This window comes from Schistocerca americana, chromosome 7 (genome assembly GCF_021461395.2).
Source record: "Schistocerca americana isolate TAMUIC-IGC-003095 chromosome 7, iqSchAmer2.1, whole genome shotgun sequence".
NCBI lineage: Eukaryota > Metazoa > Arthropoda > Insecta > Orthoptera > Acrididae > Schistocerca > Schistocerca americana.
This window is the reverse complement of record NC_060125.1, coordinates 252,675,914-252,703,814: the sequence shown is the minus strand read 5'-3', so window position 1 is coordinate 252,703,814 and position 27,901 is coordinate 252,675,914. Positions and strand designations below refer to the sequence as shown.

General features: G+C 38.4%; 1 protein-coding gene across 1 annotated transcript in view; it reads right to left on the bottom strand.

The window, feature by feature from the left end:
* LOC124622655 (multidrug resistance protein homolog 49-like) overlaps positions 1 to 27,901 on the bottom strand; it is a 385,512-nt gene that overhangs the window by 108,907 nt on the left and 248,704 nt on the right. Inside the window, exons 13-16 of the mRNA XM_047148447.1 lie at positions 20,485 to 20,836; positions 9,872 to 10,002; positions 2,633 to 2,794; positions 2,443 to 2,547 (exon numbers count right to left, since the gene is read on the bottom strand). Of these exons, the coding sequence (XP_047004403.1) occupies positions 2,443 to 2,547; positions 2,633 to 2,794; positions 9,872 to 10,002; positions 20,485 to 20,836 (750 nt within the window). The remainder of the gene's footprint in view (positions 1 to 2,442; positions 2,548 to 2,632; positions 2,795 to 9,871; positions 10,003 to 20,484; positions 20,837 to 27,901) is intronic.

The window sequence follows — 27,901 nt, the reverse complement described above, 5'->3', positions numbered from 1 at the left end:
TTGACATTGTATTATCTATTTATTAGCCTTTTCTAGCCTATTGAGATTCTACAATTTATTCTTTGTATGTAACTATACCATATTCTATAACGTGCAGTCATTGACTTTTTTGATGTTTATTATTAGGATAGAATTGCTGACCAGATAAAATATCACTACAGCTGACTGCCACATATAAAAATAAACAGCACTGTCTTAGTTTTTAAAATTAATAGTTTCTTCTTCAGGAGCAAAAAGGTATTGTTTGCAAAAGGTTAAAAAGGAAGGGCAGGTCATTATGGCCCAGGATGAGAGGGCCCTATCTGTTTGGAAGACCTCAAAACAGGTAGGTCCTCCTCATTATTATTTCCGTCTCAATGTTATTTTATGTTTCGGTTTATGGTTGTGTATCTCATAATACAACTGAAAATAGCTTTTATTAAAACCAGGAACTCCTCGAATTAGTGAGTATATTGGGAGCTAAATTTCAAAGTGTTGGAAAAACGTTTCATGTTTATCAACTCTTTCTGTTGGTAAATGTCTTATAGCCACTTTTTATCTGTTTTCATGCTCCAAAATCCAACTGCACTCGTCCCCTTTCTGATTGTCACAATTGTGGTTGGTTACAATACTCCCACTGAAAGAGCCTCTGATTTGGTTGATCAGCCTCACCAAGCAATTATTGGCAATATCTCTTCCTACATCCAGTTCAGTAATTGCTTCCTCCAATGACTTTCTACAGTTTCTGTCCCATTGTTGCCAAATTCCTTGCTGGCAAATATGGATGCTGTGCTGCACTAAGCCAACATCCATGACTGACATGGTGCTGTTTTCATAGATCACTATCTACAAGAACTTATCTGTGTGGAATATTCACCAAACCTAAAACTTCTTTCTAATTCTTGTGGCCAACAAAATTCTTATCCATAGTTATTTCTCTTTTGAAAGTCAAGTTTACAAACAAATGAGCTGAACTATCATGATTGCTTGCATGCTACCTTAAACCAATAATCTGGTTCAGATTCATTGTTTACATCATTATTGGGACTAATGGTAAATGTAGCCTCTGCTCTTTACTCCAGAACCTCAACATTTCAAATCTATTTCACCAATCCTTCTCCAATCAATGAGCTGCCCTTCTGGGTGCATATCTCTACCTCAATTACAGCTCCACAATAAAACAACTGTGTGTATTAAACAAATCAACAATCAATGGTGTTTCTATTTTGACAATGGTGACCCACTCTACATTAAATGATCCCCAGAGTAGTTTTGTCACACCCACTTCACCATCACAATTTCTTAGTATATCCTTATGCTACCCCTCTTCATGTTCCTTTGTGATGGTGATAATTTCCCTCTGGGCAATCCAAATGTAAATCCTGTCCAATACACACACACACCATTTCCTACTGCAGCTCAACCACAAGCAATTCTTGGCCTATAAATGGTAGTAGCACATGAAAGCAGCCACTCCATCTACCTTCTATGCTCCAGTTCTTGGGCAGTTTTTTATGTACGACAACTAAGAATCTCTCTACCTTCATGAGTAGCTCCTTTCAAACTGTGGTTAGCTACAAATTCAGCAACCCTGTTGCTGAAAATGCTGCTCAGCCCAATGTCAATGACTTAGACAGGAGCTTCAGTATCCATAACATTTGAAGCCTATCACAAAACACAAGCTCATCTGAATTGTGCGACAAGAATTGTTCCTCTAGCACGTCTTTCAAATTGCACTCTCCCTTGCCTAAATCTCCACTAATTCCCATCCTCAAATGCCCAAATCCTACTTGCCAACTCTTTACTCTCACCCTTCCCTTCTCAATATTTGCAAACAATTCCTCTCCTCTCTGAACATTGTACTTCCCTTCCTCTCTCTCTCTCTCTCTCTCTCTCTCTTTCTGTGTGTCCATACTTTTGCCTCTGTCAATAATACCAACACACATTCCCACTTCTAAGTTGCCACACTCCTTTTCTGTCTCCCTGTGCCCTTCTCCTGAGGCAACCATTCATATATAGACAGTTTTGATGTGGCCACAAGTGTGTGCATCTTGATACACATGTATGAATCTAAAAGAGTGTATTGAAAGCATGAAAAGGATACTAGAAAGCTAGCACAATTTCCCAAGCTGTTATGATGTCAGTGCACCATCCATCAATCACCTGCAGGTGAGTGGGTGTCTTCCCATGTTTTTTCTGCACAATATTTTTATCATTTTCATTATTTGTTCTTTGTTCTGATAGCATATAAATTTACCATAAAATGGTGAATATAGTAATGGAAGATCTTTGGTGCAACATATATTATGGAAGGACTACAGATAAAACTGACTGTAGAGTTGAAGCATTAAGATTTATGTGCCTAGACAGGCACATCACAATCATATTGCCATTTCTTTCCTTCATTCCTTTGATTATTCACAAGGGGAAAAACTGTTTACTTTTTTGTTAAATCTCTCTCACCTGGAAGAAACTGCCAACACCAGCAATAACACCAATGCCCAAAAAGTAAATTGCATACACTTTAGTTTGTGCTGTCACATAATCTGAATCAGGAAGAGACAAGATCTGAAAATGAAAAGCTCAAATCATTGAACAAACCAAAACTACACAAACAAAAACAAATTAGTGTAAAAAGCTTCTATGAACTTACTGCATAAACTTCTCCGAACAATACTGCAAACATTGGAAAACTTGTGCCAACAAGGGCTGATGCTATACATCCAATCATGACATAAGCCCACTCTGGCTTGTTTAGAGCAAGAATGCGTCCCAGAGGTGCTTCATATATGTTATCATCTTCAGATTCATCAACCTGGAAACATATACATATATTATTATGTAATTAGTAGATACAAAATCAAATCACTGGAACAATATAATGAACTGACTTAAATGCCACTACATAATTGAAGTCTTATACTATTAACATTAGCTCTGAATATAGAAATTACAAGCTTCCATATTTGACAGAAGCATGATGGTTTGGGTAAAGCCATTTTTTGACCACATGGTTGAGCAGCTTAGAATAGGGAAGTGTTTTCAGAGTTTCCATAAGATAGTTGTTTATAGTGAAATGTTTTTCACAGAGAACAAAACATTGTTTTTAGTTAAAAAAGAAGGTTCTTTGATGCAGTTCCTGTTATGCCAAAATGCTTAGTCCAGCATTTTTCAGTGACTACTAAAGTGTTCCTCATTGGAGGAAGCATATATTTTCATTAATGTTTGTAAAGCACTAGTCTCCTGCACAGTTGTTTTGTCTGTAGTAATCTCTGTGTATAATAATTACTGTATTGTGTAACAAGTAAGTAGAGATTTACTGATGGTCAGTAATATTGAAATGGCCTGTTGCTGAAACAGAATAGAGTAGGGAAAAATGTTCTCTTGCTTTTCGAAAGGAGTGTGAGTTAGTCTCTCTTACTTTGTCTTTCTCTCTCTTAGCAAGCAGAAATCTTTGTAAATTCTCTGTTGGGAGTTATATTTTTGTCTATTGGTTTTATTGTAATGAAATGTGATACTTGTTAAGAACTTTTGTAATTATTTTAAATTTACCTCCTCCCAACTGGATAATTCACATGATTTTTCTGCCATAGGGTTAAGCATAGTCATCAGATCATTGTGGAGAGACACAGTGACCAAATGCTTATTGTGTTCAGTCATTAATTTGTACTTGCTCATAGTAGTCAATCAATGGACAATCATTTTAACATATCTTCCAACCATTCCATGTAAGAGATGTTACGAATCATATGGTCAATAAATGAAAAGAATAGTTGGTACTCACCAAATAGCAGAGACAATACACACACACACACACACACACACACACACACACACACACACACACACACAATGGTTTAACTTACCAAACCAGAAACACAATAAAATAAAAAACACACAAACACACACACACAAATATTCAAACTTTCCGAACCCATGGTTGCTTCATCAGGAAAGAGGGAAGGAGTTGTTGTTGTTGTTGTTGTTGTTGTTGTCTTCAGTCCTGAGACTGGTTTGATGTAGCTCTCCATGCTACTCTATCCTGTGCAAGCTTCTTCATCTCCCAGTACTTACTGCAACCTACATCCTTCTGAATCTGCTTAGTGTATTCATCTCTTGGTCTCCCTCTAAGATTTTTACCCTCCAAGCTGCCCTCCAATGCTAAATTTGTGATCCCTTGATTCCTCAGAACATGTCCTACCAACTGGTCCCTTCTTCTTGTCAAGTTGTGCCACAGACTCCTCTTCTCCCCAATTCTGTTGAATACCTCCTCATTAGTTATGTGATCTACCCATCTAATCTTCAATATTCATCTGTAGGACCACATTTCAAAAGCTTCAATTCTCTTCTTGTCTAAACTATTTATCATCCACGTTTCACTTCCATACATGGCTACACTCCATACAAATACTTTCAGAAACGACTTCCTGGCACTTAAATCTATACTCGATGTTAACAAATTTCTCTTCTTCAGAAACACTTTCCTTGCCATTGCCAGTATACATTTTATATCCTCTCTACTTCGACCATCATCAGTTATTTTGCTCCCCAAATAGCAAAACTCCTTTACCACTTTAAGTGTCTCATTTCCTAATTTAATTCACTCAGCCTCACCCGACTTAATTTGATTACATTCCATTATCCTCGTTTTGCTTTTCTTGATGTTCATCTTATACCCCCCTTTCAAGACACTGTCCATTCCATTCAGCTGCTCTTCCAAGTCCTTTGCTCTCTCTGACAGAATTACAATGTCATCGGCGAACCTCAACGTTTTTATTTCTTCTCCATGGATTTTAATACCTACTCCAAATTTTTCTTTTGTTTCCTTTACTGCTTGCTCAATATACAGATTCAATAACATCGAGGACAGGCTACAATCCCTGTCTCACTCCCTTCCCAACCGCTGCTTCCCTTTCATGCCCCTCGACTCTTATAACTGCCATCTGGTTTCTGTACAAATTGTAAATAGCCATTCACTCCCTGTATTTTACCCCTGCCATCTTGAGAATTTGAAAGAGAGTATTCCAGTCAACATTGTCGAAAGCTTTCTCTAAGTCTACAAATGCTAGAAATGTAGGTTTGCCTTTCCTTAATCTATTTTCTAAGATAAGTCGTAGGGTCAGTATTGCCTCACGTGTTCCAACATTTCTGCGGAATCCAAACTGATCTTCCCCGAGGTCGGCTTCTACCAGTTTTTCCATTCGTCTGTAAAGAATTTGCGTTAGTATTTTGCAGCTGTAGCTTATTAAACTGATAGTTCGGTAATTTTCACATCTGTCAACACCTGCTTTCTTTGGGGTTGGAATTATTGTATTCTTCTTGAAGTCTGAGGGTATTTTGCCTGTCTCATACATCTTGCTCACCAGATGGTAGAGTCTTGTCAGCACTGGCTTTCCCAAGGCTGTCAGTAGTTCTAATGGAATGTTGTCTACTCATGGGGCCTTGTTTCGGCTCAGGTCTTCCAGTGCTCTGTCAAACTCTTCACACAGTATCATATCTCCCATTTCATCCTCATCTACATCCTCTTCCATTTCCATAATATTTTCCTCAAGTACATCGCCCTTGTATAGACCCTCCTTCCACCTTTCTGCTTTCCCTTCTTTGCTTAGAACTGGGTTTCTATCTGAGCTCTTGATATACATACAAGTGGCTCTCTTTTCTCCAAAGGTCTCTTTAATTTTCCTGTAGGCAGTATCTATCCTACCCCTAGTGAGATAAGCCTCTACATCCTTACATTTGTCCTCTATCCATCCCTGCTTAGCCACTTTGCACTTCCTATCGATCTCATTTTTGAGACGTTTGTATTCCTTTTTGCCTGTTTCATTTACTGCATTTTTATATTTTCTCCTTTCATCAATTAAATTCAATATTTCTTCTGTTACCCAAGGATTTCTACTAGCCCTTGTCTTTTTACCTATTTGATCCTCTGCTGCCTTCACTACTTCATTCCTTAGAGCTACCCATTCTTCTTCTACTGTATTTATTTCCCCCATTCCTGTAAATTGTTCCCTTATGCCCTCCCTGGAACTCTGTACAACCTCCGGTTCTGTCAGTTTATCCAGGTCCTAGAAGAGGGAAAGACAAAAGGATGTGGGTTTTAAGCGAGAGGGTAAGGAGTCATCCCAATCCCGGGAGTGGAAAGACTTACCTTAGGGGGAAAAAAGGACAAGTATACACTCACACACACACACATCCATCCACACATATACAGACATGGGCAGACATATGTAAATGCAAAGAGGATGGGCAGAGATGTCGGTCGAGGCGGAAGTACAGAGGCATAGATGTTGTTGAATGACAGATGCGGTATGAGGGGCAGCAACTTGAAATTAGCGGAGGTTGAGGCCTGGTGGGTAATGGGAAGAGAGAATACATTGAAGGGCAAGTTCCCATCTCCAGAGTTCTGATGGATTGATATCAGTGGAAAGGATTCAGATAACCCGGACGGTATAGCACTGTGCCAAGATATGCTGGCCGTGCACTAAGGCATGTTTAGCCACAGGGTGATCCCCATCATCAACAAACACTGTCTGCCTGTGTCCATTCATGCGAATGGACAGTTTGTTGCTGGTCATTCCCACATAGAAGGCTTCACAGTGTAGGCATGTCAGTTGGTAAATCATGTGGGTGCTTTCACACGTGGCTCTGCCTTTGATCGTGTACACCTTCCGGGTTACAGGACTGGAGTAGGTGTTGGTGGCAGGGTGCATGGGGCAGGTTTTACACCAGGGGCAGTTACAAGGGTAGGAGCCAGAGGGTAGGTAAGGTGGTTTGGGGATTTCATAGGGATGAACCAAGAGGTTACGAAGGTTAGGTGGATGGTGGAAAGACACTCTTGGTGGAGTGGGGAGGATTTAATGAAGGGTGGATCTTATTTCAGGGCAGGATTTGAGGAAGTCGTATCCCTGCTGGAAAGCCACATTCAGAGTCTGATTCAGTCCCGGAAAGTATCCTGTCACAAGTGGGGCACTTTTGGGGTTCTAGTGTGAGAGGTTCTGGGTTTGAGGGGATGAGGAAGTGACTCTAGCTATTTGCTTCTGTACCAGGTCGGGAGGGTAGTTGCAGGATGCAGAAGCTGTTTTCAGGTTATTGGTGTAATGGTTCAGGGATTCAGGACTGGAGCAGATTCATTTGCCACGAAGACCTAAACTGTTTGTTGGTAATGAGGATCACCCTGTGGCTAAACATGCCTTGGTGCATAGCCAGCACATCTTGGCACAGTGTTACACCGTCCGGGTTATCTGGATACTTCCCACTGACACCAACCTATCAGAACTCCTGAGATGGGAACTTGCCCTTCAATATATTCTCTCTTTCCGTTACCCACCAGACATCAACCTCCACTAATTTCAAGTTGCCGCCCCTCGTACCTCACCTGTCAGTCAACAATATCTTTGCCTCTGTACTGCCACCTCGACTGACATCTCTGCCCAAGCTCTTTGCTTTTACATATGTCTCCCGTGTCTGTATATGTGCGGATGGATGTGTGTGTGTGCGAGTGTATACCTGTCCTTTTTTCCCCCTAAGGTAAGTCTTTCCACTCCCGGGATTGGGATGCCTGCTTACCCTCTCCCTTAAAACCCACATCCTTTCATCTTTCCCTCTCCTTCTCTCTTTCCTGATGAAGCAACCATGGGTTGCGAAAGCTTGAATACTTGTGTGTTGTGTGTCTATCAACATACCAGCGCTTTCTCGTTTGGTAAGTTAAAGCATCTTTGTTTTTTATATATATTTTTCCCACGTGGAATGTTCACACACACACACACACACACACACACACACACACACACACAAATGCAACTCACACACATGACCACAGTCTCTGGCAGAAAGGTTTCAGCTGCCAGAGACTGTGGTCATGTGTGTCTGGGTTGCATTTGCATGAGTGTGTGTGTGTGTGTGTGTGTGTGTGTTTTGGCTATTTTTGACAAAGGCTTTGTTGGCCAAAATCTGACTTTCTGACAGTCTTTTTGTTGTGCCTTTCTGTGACTCAGCATGTCTGTTATATGGTGAGTAGCAACTATCGTTTTCATTATACTCTTACAGTCCATCCTGGATTTTCCGTTGTTTGAATCATGTGGTCATTCATCTCCAAACTATGATGCTGTCAGCCTTTGTCTATGTCAGACACCAGCCACAAGTTCAACGATTAGTTGGTTACCCATATCACAATGACGCATTGATCTCTAGGAAGGTTATAAAAACAAACAAAATTTAGTCTAGAAGCTGAGGTACAATGCATCACAATGCGTCACAATGTTCCATTCCTGAAGTGTGATTTTGGAATCTCTGTGGCTGGCACAAGCTTGAGGGCTCAAAACATTAGCTTGACACAAAGTTCATTAAGTGTGAGTATACCTGTTAGTCTTTTTTTTTCAAACAGTATGTCCAATAGAGTTGTGTTACTCTTTTCAAGGTAATTATGATGAATAATCCTGTTTGTATCCCAGAAAATGATGAGCACAGTCTTTCTAATAGGTGAAATCAAGTTCACTGTCTAGCTGGTTCTTAGCCACTGCTTTGATTACTATTTTGTTTGTGAAGAGAAGCAATTTATCCATGTATCAAAAACAGTAACAAATCAGTGTACAAAATTATTTAAATTCTTTTAAATTGGTTCAGTCATTACAAAGAAACATTTTTCCTTTTACTTTTGGTCAGTATTTAACTAATATGATACCCATATTTCAAAAAGTTTTCTCATGATTAATTCTTCATGTAAAATCTACTTTACATCACCTGTTATAAGCCTCTAGCATCATATGTTTTGTATACCTTTAATCAAATTCAAATTGTCCACTTACTCTATAATTTCATGTACAGTTGCAGTTTTGTTGAATCAATCAACAGAAGGACATGCACGTATGATTCAACTGCCTACTTATCACTTCTAGACAGTAAAATAAAGGATTATACTCTTAAAAATCTTTACCAACTATGTCTAAATTTCTATTGACATGGTATTCAGATTTAACCATTTGTGCAATACATACACATAACATGGTTAATTTAAAAAGCCATATAAACAATAATATTCCATGAATTAAGTTGACATATGACTTATAACATTGTGCAAGTTGTACCACAATTTAAAAAATACTAATATAAACACCATCTATGAGCTAGGTAAAAAATACATACCTAATGTGGTTAATTTAAAAAGCCATATAAACAATAACACTCCATGAACCAAGCTGACATTGATTTACAGTATTGTGCAAGATGTACCACAACTAAAAAAATACTAATATAAACACCATCTATGTGCAAGGTCAAAAATATTTCACCATGCCCTGATACATGAGTGATGTTGACTCAAGTATCCTTCTTATTATTAAACTCTATACATATAATCTTCTTATCATTTATTGTATTGAAAAGATAGTGAGAAGAAAGGCCTCATCCATTTACAAATGGGATCCATGCCCAATGTACCTAGCAGTGGCCCAGAGAAGTTTAAAGTATTGTAGTGACGCCATCAGCATGGTTAGGGACCTCAAATGATACTCATTAATTATGATCAAGAACACTCACAGATTAATGACTAGATATAGTGATTTTTTAGACTTCCTTGCATGTTATGGTAAGGAAGAATGGAAGGGAAGCCAGAGGCTAGATCATCTCATAACATAAATGTTCACTGTAACATGTCAGAAGGCAGACACACATTCACAGGTATGGGGGAAAGGAATGGAACTGAATATAAAGGGGAGGTCTAAATTCCTGGTGTATTATGCTACAGTATTTCAGAAGAAATTTGGAACTGTATGAAGTAGAGGATGAGCAAAAGAACAATGATTAGTAATACATACACACAAAATTTATATATTTATTACTCTGTATTGCCACAGGAGACAGAATTTTATTACAATATAATGTATTTATTCCTTACCTTGTCTTCAAATGCAGAAACACTGGACTTTGTACCAACACTGCTTGCTACTGAGTGCTGTCTTGACAGCTGATGAGATAAGTTTGGGAGACGATCAGCATCCTCATCACCTGACATATTTCTAGCTGAAGCTGTAAGCAAGTATTGGCATGTTTAACTAATATATGCAGTAATGCATGGACATTTAAATGGTAGTCATATGTATTTCCATCTGAAGCAGGATGTTTACTGAAGTTATACAAAACATGGCATAGATATAACACACCCTGAAGTATCAGAACAAATATTCCAGAGACTGGTGTCCTAAGAGGATAAAACTATCAAGGTACAAGTAAATTTAATTAGTGATGGTAGTAAATAGTATGTGGATTTTTAGGTCATAAAAGGTGCTTTTGAGGCACCTAAAATAGGCTCTCTCAGTACCTCAATTACACTATATAAAACCCAAAATAAGTCCTAGAATGCATTACACAGAAAACCTGAACATAATGTAAAATACAATGTTGATAAATGAGCTTTTTATTATTCATTAAAAAACAAGGAAAAGAAAATATTCACAGTTGCACAACACAGTACACATTATACTACTTTAATGTTCAAACTGATCCCAAAACCTTTTTAATTTTCTCCAAGATAAAACTAGAGTATAACACACACATAGCCATATCTTTAAATACATATAATATGCAACTTAATAAATTGTGTATAAACCAGTGCTTTCAAACATTCAGGCCATAGTTGGCTTCACAGTAAATAACAAACCTTCTCCATGTTTACCAGAAAAATCTATGGTACTTGTCGATCAGTATTAATTTATATGACAAAACAGAATGTTCTACTTCAAAGGATGTGACAGGAGTGTACTTCACTTTTGGCACATGTTGGATAGGAATGCTGCAATCAGGGGAGCTGGATTTTCCACAAAGTATGCTTGTTGCTGCACACAATTCCTTCAGGTCTGTGTTGTTCTGCAAAACATTTTGCATATTTGCTTGTACTTTTTCTCTCACTTCACTCGATCCTTTCTTTTTAACATCCTCCAACAATATTTTCATAGATGGGTCTCCATGGGCTTTCTGATTTAGAAATAATTCTTGTCATAAATTTGTAGTGGGATCTAACATAAACCAAGTCCAATTGGATCAAGGGATCTTTGAGTAATTGTTTTGTTGAAATTACAGAAGAGGTATCCTCCAGTAGATTTACAACTACACTCTGAACAGCTGAGAGATGCTTACTGTAGTATTCCACTGGTGCTAACCAAGTGCTCCAGTGGGTGGCAATAGGTTCAGGTGCAAGGGCACAACTGGTAGATGTTCTTTGAATGCCTGTATACTTGCTGGTGCCTTTAAAAAAACTTTCTTTATCATGGGGATTAATTTGTTTACCTTAGGTGATCCTAGCCTTACGTACTCTTCTATACAGTTAATACCATATGCTACACAAGTTACATACAGCTTCAAAAGGCAGAATACTTGAGCAGTTTAAACCCTGCAAGCATATATACAGCGGCATCTGTGAAGGCCAGAAGCACATGGTTTTCATCCACACCATTTGGATATAGCACCTTCACTAATGAACTAATGAAATGTGCAACTGTTTGCTGGTTATTATTTAGGAACTGTTTTGAATAAATCAAATAAGACCTGGATGGCAAATCTGAGTCCACAATGCCAACAATCAGATTTGCCATATACCCATCAACAGAAATACATATGCGAGACTCCAAAATATCTTCTCAGATTCTGTGCAATGCATCAGTGTAAGCTGAATACACATAATTTTTATGCAACATTAGCTCTGCAAGAGCATACTGATGGTAGTACATCCCAAGAAATCCATTGAAAAGAGGATCTTCCACTTTTCAAAAAGGGAAGTTTGCTGCTACTTTGTTACGAGGGTCTTGTTTAAAGTGTTTACTTCAATTTTGATTTTTGTTCAACATGACCTCTTTGAAGATGTCCACATCAAAACTAGTATCAGTGGCCAGGACATGGTTGTGGCAAAAATGATTTCCAACGTATAAAGGACAACTAAAAAAAACAAGCAGAAAGATATGTATATTTAGTAAATTAGGTGAAAGATCAGTAGTGTCATATCTCAATGAGGAATTTGAAACTTTCAGCACAGGGCAGAAGCAGATACAGAAACTCTGACTCAAGTTTAAAGGAATAGTTGACCATCAACTGGATAGATGTAGACCCAGTAGAACAGTTCATAACGGGAGGGAACTTCCATGGTACAAAGTCACTGTAAAGAAAAAGAGATTGCTGCATAATAGGTGTAAAACAAAGCATAGAGCTATAGATAGAAAAATGCTGAATGAAATACATTTGGCTATCAAGAGAGTAATGTGTGATGTCTTCAATGGCTACCATAGCAGAATATTGTCAAGTGATCTTTCACAGAACCCAAAAAATTTCTGGTCATATGTAAAGGCTATTAGTGGCATAAAAGTTAGTGTCCAGTCCCTAACAAATGAAACAGGAACTGAAATTAAGGGTAGCAAAACAAAAGCTGAAATTCTTAACTATGTTTCCAAATGTTCCTTTACAAAGGAAAACCCTGGAGAATTGCCCCAATTAATCCTCATACCACTGAAACTATTAATGAAATAAGTATTAGTGTCAGTTGTTTGAGAAACAGTTGAAATCATTAAAACTGAACAAAACTCCAGACCCTGATGGAATCCCTGTCAGATTCTCCACTGAATTTGTGGCTGAGTTAGCTCCTCTTCTAACTATAATTTATTGTATATCCCTTGAACAAAAAACCTAGCCCAGTTCTTGAAAAAAGGCACATGCCATGTCTGTCTACAAGAAGGATGATGAAAGTGATCCACAAAACTACCATGCAATATCCTTGACATTGATTTGTTGTAGTATCTTAGAACATATTATGAGCTAAAACATAATGAGGTATCTTGAACAGAATGACCTCCTCAATGCCAACCAGCACAGACTTCGAAAACAGTGATCATGTGAAACCCAGCTTAGACTTTTCTCGCACGACATACTGAAAGCTTTCGATCAAGGCAACCAGGTAGATACAGTATTTCTTGATTTCCAAAATGCATTTGACTACACTTATTGTTAAAAGTACAATCATACAGGGTATCAAGTGAAATTTATGACTGGATTGAAGGCTATTTGGTAGAAAGGACACAGCATGTTATCTTGGATGGAGAGTCATTTTTAGATGTAGAAGTAACTTCAGGTGTGCCCCAGGGAAGTGTGTTGGGACCCTTGCTGTTCATATTGTATATTAATGACCTTGCAGATAATATTAATAGTAAAATTATGCTTTTTGCAGATGGCGCAGTTGTCTATAATTAAGTATTATCTGAAAGAAGCTGCATAAATATTTGGTCAGATCTTGATAATATTTCAATGTGGTGCAGAGATTGGCAACTTGCTCTAAATGTTCAAAAAATGTAAAATTGTATACTTCACAAAGCCAAAAAACATAGTATCCTATGGCTAAGACATTAGAATCAAAATTTTTTGTGAGTCACTGTTGGAATTGGCCAACTCATACAAATATCTGGGTGTAAAACTTTATAGGGACATGAAGTAGAATGATCACATAGGTTCAGTCGTGGTTGAATCAGGAGGTAGACTTCGGTTTATTGGTAGAATATTAGGGAAGTGCAATCAGTCTACAAAGGAGATTGCTTACAAATCAGTTGGACCAGAGGACCCAGTCCATTCCATGTAAACACAGCCCACACTATTATAAGCCACCAACAGCTTGTACAGTGCCTTGTTTACAATTTGGGTCCATAAATTTCTGCAGTCTGTACCACACTCAAACACTACCATCAACTCTTACCAACTTAAGATGGAACTCATCTGAACAGGCCATGGTTTTTCAGTCTTCTAGGGTCCAGTCGATATGGTCATGAGCCGAGTAGAGACGCTGCAGGCAATGTCATGCTGTTAGGAAAGGCACTCACAGCAGATATCTGCTGTCATAACCCATTAACACCAAACGTCACCACATTTGCCTAACAGATACATTCATTGTACATCCCACATTGATTTCTGCAGTTATTTGACACAGTGTTACTTGTCTCTTAACACTGACAACTCCACGCAAATGCTTTGCTCTCGGTCATTAAGTGAAGGCCGTCAGCCATCATGTTGCCCGTGGTGAGAGGTAATGCCTGAAATTTGTATTATAGGCACACTATTGACACTGTAGATCTCAGAATATTGAATACCCTTATGATTCCTGAAATGAGATGTCCCATGCATCTAGTTCCAGCTAACAATCCGCGTTCAAAGTATGTTAATTTCTATCATGCGGCAATAATCACATCAGAAATCTTTTGACATGAATTCCCGGAGTACAAATGACAGCACTGCCAATGCACTGCCCTTTTATACCATGTGTAGACAATACTACCACCATTTGTATATATATCACATTGCTGTCCCATGTCTTTTGTCACCTCAATGTATTTTGCGTATGCTTTGTAATGAGCTATAGCATCAGAGCTGCTTCTGAAAGAGATACCTTCATTCCTTGAGTAATCCATGGCTTCTTTGTAGACTTTGCCCTAAACTGGGTTACTTTTAAGGGAAAACAGCTTCAGCAATCATTGTAAAATGATATTTCTATTTGATGATGTATAGCTATGATAGCCTAATAATTATCATATACAACACAGCGTACTGAATATTTATATGTTTTGTGACATGTCATGTTTAAGATATTTTTGACTTATTCCCCATCCATGAGGATCATTTCCCTTGGGGTATGAGGAAGGTACACTAGCGTGTTTGTTTTTCTTTATACATATTTATTATGTAATCCTGTTTCTCTGACATACTCTACATCCTGGAGAATCTCCTCACACAGATCTTTTGGAATGAAATCTAATATAATCTAATAAAACCAGGACTTTATTAACATATGTATACTTTTCATTCATGCCATGAGCACTGTGTACATGACTCCAGTTTTTATTTGAGGAGTTTCCTAAAATAATCCAATTATCAACTTACTCACTGCCCTCTTGAACTTAGAATTAGTAGATTTTATGTACTGGTCAGAACTAATATTTAACAAAAGGAGTTATATATCATGACCTGAGATATTTTTCTGTAAATAAATTATCAATGACTGTTTTTGAGGAGTTATCTGTCCTACTTGGGAAGTTCACAGTAGTAATTAAGCTGAAAGATACTGACTGCAGTAAATTATTACTGAGAGAATTCTTAAGTATGTATAAGTTAACATTCCACTATGGTTGGCATAATATAAGGAAAGAAGGAGTGATTATGTATATAAAAAGTGGAAGGAAGTCCAAGACCATCGACCCAAATGAATATTGCATTGAGCTGCTCTTTGGGTGTTTTTACTTCAGTAACAGACTTGTACACATACAACACAGCAAATCTGGGAATGAACAGGCCCCCAACAGTATAAGTTTGGTACTTTGTTAAGCAATTAGATAATCACTAATGATGAAAATAATGGGATGTCACTGTATAGGAGATTTAAATACTGACTTTGGGTAGTGTCGACTGAATGCACTGATAATTACTACTGTGCATATTATTTATGAAAGAGGAGATGAACACATGGCCTCTGACACTAGTGCCTTCTCCCTTCTCTCTGTGTTCTCAAAAATTATTGAGAAGGTAGCCTGCAACAAAATAATGAAACAACATTCTCACAATAACTTTATAATGACTGTTTTCTATTAAAATTTTGTTTCAGAGAAAGGACTATATGATCTCAATAAACTTCATCTTGGGAGAATTAAACAAGAAATATTACCCTGTTGGTTTTTTCTGTGGTCTTACCAAGGCTTCTCTTTGATTATGTAGACTATAAAATTCTACTATGGAAACTAAAACATTGCAATATGAAAAGCATTCTCCTTAGACAGGTAGAAATATATGTCCATCACAGAAAATGGACACTCATATTAATGGATGATATCAAACAGGGTGTATACATGGACAAGGAAAAAAAATTCTCGGATTTTTCCCAGATATCCCGGTTGAAAATATACTTTCTCCCAGGTGAAAATACACTTTTTCCATGTTAAGTGACAGTATGCTTTTCCTCGGCACTGTAAAACTTATCAATTCTTTGAATGTTTATGGTTTTATACACCGATGTAGAATTTCCCAGCACTTTAGACAACGAAACTCACGGGGGGAAAAAACACGTTTTGGAAAGATCTTTGATGTGCAGCAACATGTATGCTGCATATTTTTGTGTTACAAAGGTATAAATTCGAATTCCAAGAAATACCACATGTTACTTTCCAAAGCATAGAAATTGAGATTGCGATGCAGTTTTCTAAGCCAGTCCTAGCTCATATCATGTGATTTCGTCAGCTGATGACAGCACAGAACACGTGATATAGTTCGCCAATAGCAATATTACTCTTAAGTAGCGCAAACACACAAACAAGAAAAGTTAATGGTTTAAATTAATATACATAGTGTTGCTATAAGAAAAATGAAGCTTTCACATATAATATTGGTCCTGAAGATTAATAAGTTTCAGGAGAAGCTAAGGTTCTACATATAATTTTTTTTTTTTTTTTTTTGCGCATTTTACGCTTTAAGATACATCACATAAATGTGCCAGAAAAATTTTCAATAATGATGTAAATGTCTGATCTGGGCTTGAAATTCTTCTAGGTGGTCGTCCTTAAAGAGTTGATTTTTAAATGAGAGTCAAACGCTCTGTGATTTAAGAAATTCATCGTACATTCTCGCACATAGTTCATCTTGCATAAAAGGAAATTTACTTTGAAAGTAACACTTTTCAAACCACCATTCACAATATTTTCACGTGACCTGTTAGAAATTGGTTCACTTCATCAGTTGCCAGAGAGCGCCAGATAACAGGTGTCACTGCGCTTGCGCAGCTACGATGACGCAGGAAGCCCTCATGTTCGTAGGTGTAAAACATTAAAATATCTTGCATTATGTCATAAAAGAAACAAGGCATCAGAGAATACTTCAAGAGTATCGGAATTTCGTGAACCATACTAAAATGCATGATTCGGCTTAAAGTGCACATTCATATGTCCAGATTTGGATGTAAATTTTCTTGGACTACCAGCAGGCTACTGTATTATATCATGTTTGGTTGTTTATTACGGCATAATGCCATACGAGCTAGAAGATGGAAAATGTGCACTTGAAATGCAGCGAACAGTTGAAACTAGCCAACTGTGTGACATTAAACACCTCGTTTTAAATAAATTGACTGCCTCAGTGCAAAAGATTAATATAAGCCAAATCTCTTTAGCAAACAGACAAAAATAACTTCATTGTTCTGCAAGGCGATTAATGCTTGGCTGTCAGAAAGGTGGAAATAAAACCTGAAACTAATAACATATTTTAGACTTCCGTAATTATGCGAAGGTATTTTAATTCATTTGATACCTCCCGGCCACAGAAAACCGTTTTGTTTTCATTTAATGTGAGAGCAATAGATGAAGAGGAAACAGCAAAATCACTAAACATAAGCACGGGTCATGTGGAGACTCCCCACTACAACTCAGACTGCTCTGTGGATCAGCCCCGGATCTCTGATGTTTACGAACCGGGGCACTATTAGTGGCACTCAGCCACACGTCTGTAGCCAGAAGCGGGAGAAAGTACTACTCATATGCGACTAAGTTGTGCATGCACAAAAGCCCGCCCGCAACTGCTCAAACGAATCTAATGTAAACAGCTGTCATGTCACAGTCATAGGAGGCAATTTCTTGTTAGGAAGCATTGCATAGTCTTCCCAAAGCCTTTTACACACTTCGCTGTTGCCAAATGCTTATATGGGCACTGTGTTTTATTGTTGTACATGGCATATTTCCTTTGTGACTTAAGTTTTATTTTCGTTTTTTTTTTTTCTCTTGTTCACGTTTTGTTGCTGCAGTATTATTCTGCAGAAGCAGGGTACAGTAGTATCCTTTGTTAGAGTATTGGTTCTTACCAGTCAAAGTCATAAAAATTTAACTGAAAACTAAAACAATGAAAAATTCCCAGAATTCTAAAGAATTCCTGGGTTTTTCCTGGTTTTCTCCCGGATGAAAAAATTCCCGGGTTTTTCCCAGATCTCCCAGTTGTCCCGGGTCGTATACACCCTGTCAAAGGAATGACATAAACACAGAGTGAGGTACCATTAAATAAGTTGTTCTACATTTTGATGCTTGGCCTACTTCTATTGTTGCCTATATAAATGATTTACCAGAGACACTGAAGGACCCTTCAAAAACTGTAACATTTGCTAATGACACAAGTATACTGATAAACACCTCCAACACTCCATGCCAGAGACAGCCTGGAGAATATTGCAATGGAATGGGTTACAAGTGGTTAAAAGCAGCTGCTTAAATTGTAATCATACAAAGACTCATGTTATGCAGTTCCAAACAAATATCAAATAATTTTTTAGCATCAAAATGGGCACACACTAGATGAAACCTCATGTGTGAAGATGTTAAGCATCCAGATGGATAATAAACTGAGGAGGCATCAATATATGCTTACATTAACCAAACTGTTCATGTCTGCCTGCTTTGCACTTATAAATCTCTCTCTTATCAACGTGAGATAAGCAGCAGCTATTAAATATAAATGATGGCGTAGTAGCTTTTTTTATAAGTTATGGCTTTTCTGCTAATACAACCATTCTACAAGTAATGCAATGCTTTTTTTCTGAAAAAGTAGGTTCATGCTGGTTTTATTCAGGACTCCAATACATCATATTATTCCCCACTCTTTTGGCTACAAAAACCTATTTTTCAACATTATCTCCCTTACTGGGAGTGCCTGTATGCCCAAATGGTATCACTCGACTGGTTAACATTGGAGCCAATGTCTTGCTGCATCAGTAACCTTCTCATCATCCCATGAAGTGCACCCTTCATTGGGCCAAACAGATGGATGTCGGAAGGCGCAAGAAATGGGCTTTAGGGAGGATGAGGACTAAAAGTCTAATGAAATTCTGTGAGCTCTTCTCAGGTGCACTACCAACAAAGACATCCAGTTGTGCAGCAAGGCATTTGATTTTTATCTGTCAATCACCTTGAATGAGAGTGTCTGCACTTTCCAACATTGCAGGAGTCACAGTTATTTGTGACCGACTGGCATGCTGCAGGAGACTGGACAGGTTTGTGGGATCTCGTTGTGGTATGATAGATGTCTCACCCAATAACTCACCATGCTTCTGTTCACTGCCAGGTCTCCGTAGACATTCTGCAAGTGCCTATGAATATCTGCATTGCTTTGATTTTCTGCCAAAAGAAAGACAATGACAGCTCTCTGCTTGCAATGCACCTCCATTACAAAACCATTTTGGAGACTGCATATAGTGTTGCCTTGCAATGCATCTCCATTACAGACACCATATTGGAGGCTGCATATAGTGCTGCCAAGTACTGGAAATTCATGAAACTATAGGGGCTGAAGTGAGAATATTCCACAATGGACCACAACAAATTTCGCATTTCTTCAAATGAAACTGACTGAGAAAAAAACTGTGTTGCATTACTTATTGAGGGTCTCACAGGCCTGGAAACAGAAAAGCCATGGAATATAATACCAGCTGGATCTTGGATTTTTTTTCAGTCTACTTTTAATCTAGCTCTCAGTGATATGAAGATTCACTAGGAACTATACAAGGTTCATATTCTACATTAAACTGTATGTTCCCTTTCCCCATTAGGATTACTGGGGAAGGTTAGAGACACATAAGCCACTATTATTATTGTTATTAACAGTATAGGGACAGTCTGCTGGAAATATAATATACAGGTTAAGTTTCTAAGAGTTCCTTCTCTGGTGTTAACACTTAAACTGATTTGTTTCACATATCTGTAAGTTCTCCTTCTTGATGGGATCTGTGAGACACAATAAATGAATGAATGAATAAGTGACTTTATGCCTCCTTATCTAGGGTTAAGAAGAGAATTCTATCTCATGGTGGAAAAGTTTACAAGCTTACATCAGACATCAAGCCAGATATTACAAATCTGTCCATGTTTCCATGTATAGCATGATAACCTGCATTCTAGGATTGAAAATTCTCAAAAGCTATGTGATGAGTAGTGATGTGCTTTTTAAACAGGATTCTGTTGTTACAAAAGTAGATAATTGTTTTCTATTGTGCATGCCATTGTGGTCAACTAGATGTTAAGTTGTCAGCATGAGACAAAAACCAATTTTTAATGTATGTGAAGAAGCAGCATTTTATTCAGAAAAACAGCTTTTTGATACTTCTGCTGTGCCCTATTTAGCCTACAAGCCAAAGAGGTTTTCCAATTTAACAATGATCAATTATTGGTTCATATGGCTCTGAGCACTATGGGACTCAACATCTGTGGTCATAAGTCCCCTAGAACTTAGAACTACTTAAACCTAACTAACCTAAGGACATCACACACATCCATGCCCGAGGCAGGATTCGAACCTGCGACCGTAGCAGTCGTGTGGTGATCAGTTATTAATGCAAGTTCCAACAGATGGTTCTCTTTGTTGACAAGTTATTTGTTCCACATCCCTGAAAGTTGCCTTTTTGATGGGACCTACAAAATGCAATGATGAATGAATTTTCAGCAACAGTTACTCCTAAAAGTATACCTGTGTGAGAAGACTTGTCTGATGCATGCACAAGTTCAAAGTATCGGCCACACATTTCCATAAGCTCAACATGTGTGCCCTGCTCAACAACTCTGCCAGCATCTAGGCAGATTATTCTGTCAGCTCCACGCACTGTAGAGAGCCTGTGAGCCACAACCACTGTAGTGCGTCCATGGCTGGCACGGTCCAATGCTGCCTGAACTTTTGCTTCACTTGCTAGGTCGAGAGCTGATGTTGCCTCATCAAGAAGTAATACATGTGGATTTCTTACAAGTGCTCGGGCAATTGCAATTCGTTGCTTTTGACCTCCAGACAGTTGTGTGCCACGATCACCAACCATAGTGTCATAACCCTATTGAAAGAATTTAAAGGACACATAAGTTAACAGTTGCATTTTGAATCTTGTTGTGTTGAATTATTAAAACTGTTATCATGAGACATAGCTCTTGCTGGTAATAAAACTATACATGAGATTCTGTATAACCTAGCTCTCTGCTCAGTATAAGCATGAAATATGTTTCAAGCACTGAGGACTGTTGGGTCCTAACCATTTCATTTCATACAGTACAGTACAGTATAATGTAAACATTTCAGAGTTTATGAAATTTACCGTTCCAACTAGGACACAAATTTCAAACATGCACGGAATAAGATAGACTGTAAAGCATGATTTGGTCTACTTCCTTGATAAGATATTGGTTAAAGAATGCAAATAAAGCTGACATCTCTCACCTGTAGTACAAAAACAACAGAATTTCTGATGGTCTTAAAACAGCAGAAAGGGGTCATTTTGACCCCACATAAAATATTTAATATTTGAGTCAAGGAAGTACTTTATTTTTAGTGCGTATTTATCCACACCTTTAAGCAAGTTATAATAACAATGATTCAATATGATAGCTACTATTACTTACTGCAACAAAAAATTATTTTATCGACTTGGCCTTGGTCATGCTAAAAAGTTTCCTAAAAATTAGACTTTCTTAGATTGCCTATTTGCAGAATTTTTTGATACATTTAGTGCATATGGTCTATATTATACTGGCATGTGTTCTACAAATAGCTTTGTCGCACTTTTTACTTAAGTCATTGGAATCTACTACATGCACTTAGCACAGGTAATTTCTGTTTTATGTGCACATTTTCTGCCTATGGCTTTGTGACACTTTACACACTTTCACTGGTCTTATTGCCTTTGCAGAGGCTATTTTGGCACTTTTTCCACTTTCTAGATGACTGTGGTCCCCTATCATCTTCATTTTCCCTGTTCTTCAACCTGCTCTTCTGTTCTCCTGAGTTCACTCACCACCTTAAGTATGATCTTCTTCCATTCTGTTTTCTTGCTCTTTACTACTTTGTAGATAGCAGACATGATTAATGCCACCTTGTCCAAGATGTCATAGAGGGCATTCTTCGGCCATCTCCTATATGCAACCTTTGGGATATATTCACAGATCATTTGATCAACCACATCCACGTCACCTTCGTTAGATTGTAGAATGATATGGTTTCAGGTTTCTCCTTTCATTATTTGCTTATTGCTGTTTCAGCATGCAGTGTGTCAGAAGAATGGTATTTAATTCTTCTTTTCTTGGGTGCAACCTGCCACCATCAGTCTGGTGCAGGATTGAGGGGGGGGGGGGGGGATGTAGTATTTCATCAACTGGTTTCTATTTCTCATCAAGGATTTCACAATGTATTTTGTTCAAGTAACAAGTAATGAAGTTTTATTTTCTTTGAGTTTCTTAGGAAGTTGGAGAGACATCTGTCATCCCATTTCTTCCTGGATGTAGATTTGGCTGTTTGAGATGCACATCGACATGCTGTCCAAGTGGCTTCACCTCTCTATAGAGTTCTTATTTTCTGAGGTATAGGAAACCATTACACATATACTTTGTCACTATATCAACAGCATTCTAGAATCTAAGACCATATTTGTCAGGTTTCTTGGGTATGAATTCAGTGAACTTGCATCTTGTTTTCCTTGTTATTACTGGGTGGCACACGATAAATCACCTGATTTGTTTCATGAATAACCACGTTTGTTGTTGACAAGATTTGTAATTTATTGATGTAGAAGTAAAGAATACAGCTTGGAAATACAACCTAATGGATCACATGTTCAATATGACTGTCGTTTTGTTTTACAACTTCTTCACATCGCATACATACATTTGTGATGACTCTCCATCACAAATCTTTTGGAATGGTGCAGCATAACTCCACAATGATGGCCTTAAGTTGCACTGCATTTTCAGGTTTTCCGTGGTACACCTTCTCTTTAAGGAACCCCTGAAGGAAGAAGTCACATGCGTTTATGTCTGGGCTGTAGGGGGGCTACATTCCTCCTCTTGTGTAATGTTCTGGAAATCTGTTTGACAATACCCTAAGACCAAGTCTTTGGTGTAGTAAATCAAGCACAACATTGGCAGTATGGGGGTGTGCTCCATCCAGCCTGAACCATTTTATCTGCAATAGAAGACATGAGGCCATGAGTTGAGGAAAGAACTGGTTTTGCAGCATGTGTAAATAGCGTTCACCAGTTACTGTAGCACTGAAGAAGAACGGACCAATGATTCCATGGCTTAACATCATGACTCACATGCACACTTTCTCCCTGTAGGTGTCTTTCATGTGGATTATTTGCGGAGGTTCACGTGCCCAGAATCAAATGTTCTGTTTGTTCACAATATGATTCACATAAAAATAAGCTTCATCAGAAAACCATGTGTTGTGTAGCACTGCCTCTTGGTCTTGCTTGATTGCCCACCTTGCAAACTGTACCCTCCACTCCTTATCTCTAACAGTAAGCTTCTGTGCCACAGTCATCTTGTATGGATACAAGCAAAGGTCAGATTGAATAATTCTTTGTCTGGATTGGTTTGAAATTACCAACTCGGCACTGGCTCTTCTTGTTGATTTACTCAGACTATGAGTCAAAACCACTTGATCAGCTTCAATGTTTTGTGGCGAACATATGGTACATGCATGTGGCCACTGACACTCCAAAACAGATCCAGTGCCTTCAAATTTTTGATGTAATCTGCATATTTTCTGTGGGCTGGGAGCCCACCCTGTGCTGAAATGAGCACGAATCTTTCTCTGTGTCAACGTAACGCTGTTCGTCGCCACGAACAGTAACACAATCTTTGTCTTTTGTGTGACGGTCAACCGCACTTTATCCAACATCGCGGCAAACTGAAATGGTGGACTCACAACAGAAGCGATGCACTTGCAATGACACCTGGTGAAATTTCCATGAACTGCACAAAGTTGAGTGCACAATTTGAAAGCTATTACCCCAATAGTATACTTGTAGGATCAAAATTCAATCGGGTGACTTATCATGCACCACCCTGTAGTTGCTCACCTATTGTTATATTTTCTCTGATGTGGTAAGAACAAATACTCTTTTCCATGAACTTTCCCTTATTTTCAGATGCAAGAGCAAATTTGTTGGGTGGCAGGTGTTCAGCCTCCACAGACATGGCCTTTGTACCACTGACACCTGGGCATATGTGCTGGCTATCAACATTTTCACCTCCTACAGTAACATGGTAAAATCATTGTTTTTCAATACTTTGTGAGGATTTGATTCTGTATATTTCTCCATGAGTGTAGCACCTCTTCGTCAAAAATAATTCAGAAAGCACTGATGACAGAGTTGTCTACTTGTTGGGAAATGCAAGTGCTCTCTCCTTTAGAATGTTTAAAACTAACCTTCTTCCAGAAGATGAAAAATCACTTTCTCCCACTTGGTTCCACCACTAGTAACCAACTTTGTACAGAAGTTCAAATGCTGTAATGGATGAGGTGAGGATTGACATAGATCAGCATATGAATATACCTCCACTAGACTCTCTTCATTCACAATGTCTTCGTTTTCATATTAACTTTTCTTTGATACGAAATCCTCATCTTCATCAGTATAGTCAGTTTCTGATTCAACATCAGAATTTTCTACAACACATAACATTTCTTCATCAGAAAGTCCACACTGAAAAAACAAGTTCAAAAATATCTTTCATGGACAAAGACTATTACGTGAATAACATGATATAAACTGTGGCAGAATGTAATGTACATTTGACAAGACATAATGAGGAGAAACAACTTTGCATGATTGCTGATTGTTGCTGCTTCATTGATGGACTGTCTACACCTATTCAGAAGAGAAATTACATTAGTGCCAAATCGATCTCTTCTGTCATTCTAGACGTATTGAATGAAAAGTCCAAGAAAATATAAATTTTCATAAATCCTAATACATCATTGTAAGGAAGAGAAAAAAATTAGGAAGAGTCATTTGATTTCATAAATGAAGTAAAAAAATTGGATATGAAGTTGAAGAAAACAGTATGATGTGGGTCATTTTGACCCAGTCTGACAATGTAGTCTTAAGATTTATTTCCGTCAATGGGAGTAGCCCCATTACTTTTGTTCATTAATATCTGCATCTAAAACTTCTCAAAAAAGTATCAAGATTATATCTCCACTACAAGTATGCATTCTGAAGTATGGTAAACAGTTGTATTCCATTAAGTATGTGACGCAAAAGAGTTGTCATACTTTACAAAAATACTACACTCTTGCTCGATACAAATTGTTCTTTTTGATGTTATCCCTTTTATATTTTTAATATATTTGTTCAGAATATCAAAGATTAAGTCTTTTACATGAACCATGCCAAGAAAGTGGCTTTATTTATTTATTCAATCAATCTGACACATAGGTTATTTATTAAATTACCCCTTTAACACAACTGCAGAATCAAATTAATTGCTTTGGTGATTTAGCAAAGAATGTGTTATCATAATTTTTCTGGAGTTAAATCTTCTTGTTTTGCCTTTATCTCACACCTACACAGAATCAACATGGTTATTATAACATATAGAACTGTTAATGATACAGGGTGTCCGGAAGCCCTTCCTGTTGCCATTCCTTCAAACCCCACACCTCCTCTCTTGCCAGGATGGCATTTGAGTACCCCGAAAGTCTGCATGTAGTGTTTACCATGTAAAAGTATGCAAGCATTTTCAAATTGTTTGCAGATCATGTAACTAAGGAGGAGTGTTGGCACCAGCCCAGTATTCACCTAGTCAGATGTGGAAAACATGCTAAAAACTACATCCACATTGAGAGGCACAGTGGCCCTCATCATTAATCCACTGGCCATATTTGATCCAGGGCCAGCACACCTCCCCGTCTCTCAGAAGCAGCATGCTAACACATTTAGCTGGAACTGGAATAATGAAAATGAAACATTCTCAAAAGTATTAGTCTAAAAGAATGTATCTTCAACATTTAGAACAAACCTATTTGAACCATGCATGGAGGTGCAGTACCAAAATACCTACTATCAAGTAGAACAAAATGACTGCAGACAAATTAGGTCTTAATAGTTTTTCATTTATTTTCCTGTTATGATTTGTTTAGGACCCACCCACTATATTACAATCTGGCTGTTTTATTCTATAATATACTGTTGTTTATCAGTGTTTTGTTCTGACAGACAATGAATGTTGGGTATAAAATTCAAATTGACTTTGGCACAAATTAGGGTCTTTACATAATGTTATTTTAAAAGAGAACATTAAAAAAAGAACATAGTGTGGCACCAATGGAGCAAATAGAGATTTTACATTGCAAAGCAAAAACCTGAGTTTCCGCCAGAAAATTAAAAAATGTATGTTCCTATTTTGAATATAATTACTTTTACCAACACCTTGTTATTACTCTGATAACGATGTGACGCTGAATGTCACCATATCAGCCACTACCAATGGCATCATTTGTGTGTTTCATGGAGGGTCATGGGGCCAGCACACAGCTCTCCAGGTTTATTTCAGCTTTTCAGACTTTGTAGCTGCTACTTACCATTCAAGTAACTCCTCATTTGCAGTAATTGCAGCAGAACAAAGCAGTTATCCTATGGTACAACATGCAGTTGAATGTAACATGCCTGATTTCAAAGACTGCTTTATTACCCAATCCATCTGGATCCTTCCCTCCATTCTAACTTTTCTGAGAGTGATACCATCCCAAAAGACCAACATAACCTCCAATCACTGCTTAAAGCCTTAGAACCTCCCCAGGACCTCACCACTGACTCTGTTTCCCTCCCCATCCCCTTGACACCTACGCATCCACTTTCTACATCTTATCCAACATCCACAAACCCAACAATTCTGGACACTCCATTGTAGCTGGTTGTTGTGTTCCCACTGAAAGAATTTCAGCCCTCATTGCCCAACAGCCCCAACCAACTGCCCAAAATCTAGCCTCCCACATCAAAGACACCAACAATTTCTTTCACCAACTCTCCACTACCCCAGCCCTTTACCTCCTGGATCCCTGTTTGTCACTGTTGTTGCCCCTTCCCCATACACCAACATTCTGCATGCCCACAGTCTTGCTGCTATTGAACACTACCTCTCCCAATGACCTTCAGACTCCAAACCCTCTGCCTCATTCTCGTACATCTTGCCAACTTTATTCTAACATACAACTACTTTTCCTTTGAAGAAGGGGGTACAAACAAATCAGCAGCACAGCCATGGGCAACCCCATGCCAGCCTCCTATGCCAGCCTGTTTATGGGCCGTGTACAGGAAACCTTCCTAGACTCCCGAAACTCCAAACTCCTGGCCTGGTTCAGATTCACTGACAATATCTTCATGATCTGGACTCAGGGCCAAGACACTCTTTCATCATTCCATCACAACTTCAACACCTTCTCTCGTATCTGCTTCACCTGGTCCTCTTCAAACCAGCATGCCAACTTCCTGGACACTGACCTCCTCTTATCTGATGGCTCCATCCACACCTCTGTCCACATTAAACCTACCAACCAACAACAGTGATGTGACTGAGATGGAATTATCACAACTCTCTGAAATCAATCCATACCCGCTGCCCATGTTGCCGATGGCACTGTAAACTGTCAGCGGCAGACAAATACTGGAAGGAAGCCATGTACTTGAAGTGATTGCTGTGTCACCTAGTGGGATCCTGTGGCTGACCTGCCTGATAAGTATGCACCCTCTTGAGAATAGCAGTTCTTCTTCGTGCTCTGTGTGATCCACTTTTTATGTGAGCTGCCTTGTGATGACAGCTACTGCCTCAGACTCAGACTTCTCTTGGATTGTGCAGTTCTGTACTTCTCGTTCATGACAACATGAACAGCATCAGTTGGATAGGCAATTAATGGAGTAACAGTGTCAGCAGTTGGTTTTACTACAACAACAGCTGTCAGCCTTGTCTGTCAGATGTGACTCACCTTTGGCTGTCTCTGTTTCCTTCCTTTGTGGATGGTATTGACCAGTTGGACATGTATTTCCAGTGCCTCAACCATCATTTTGTGGCGTACCAGGTAACTGATACTGATTGGAAATGATCTTTTTTTCTGTCATGTCCAC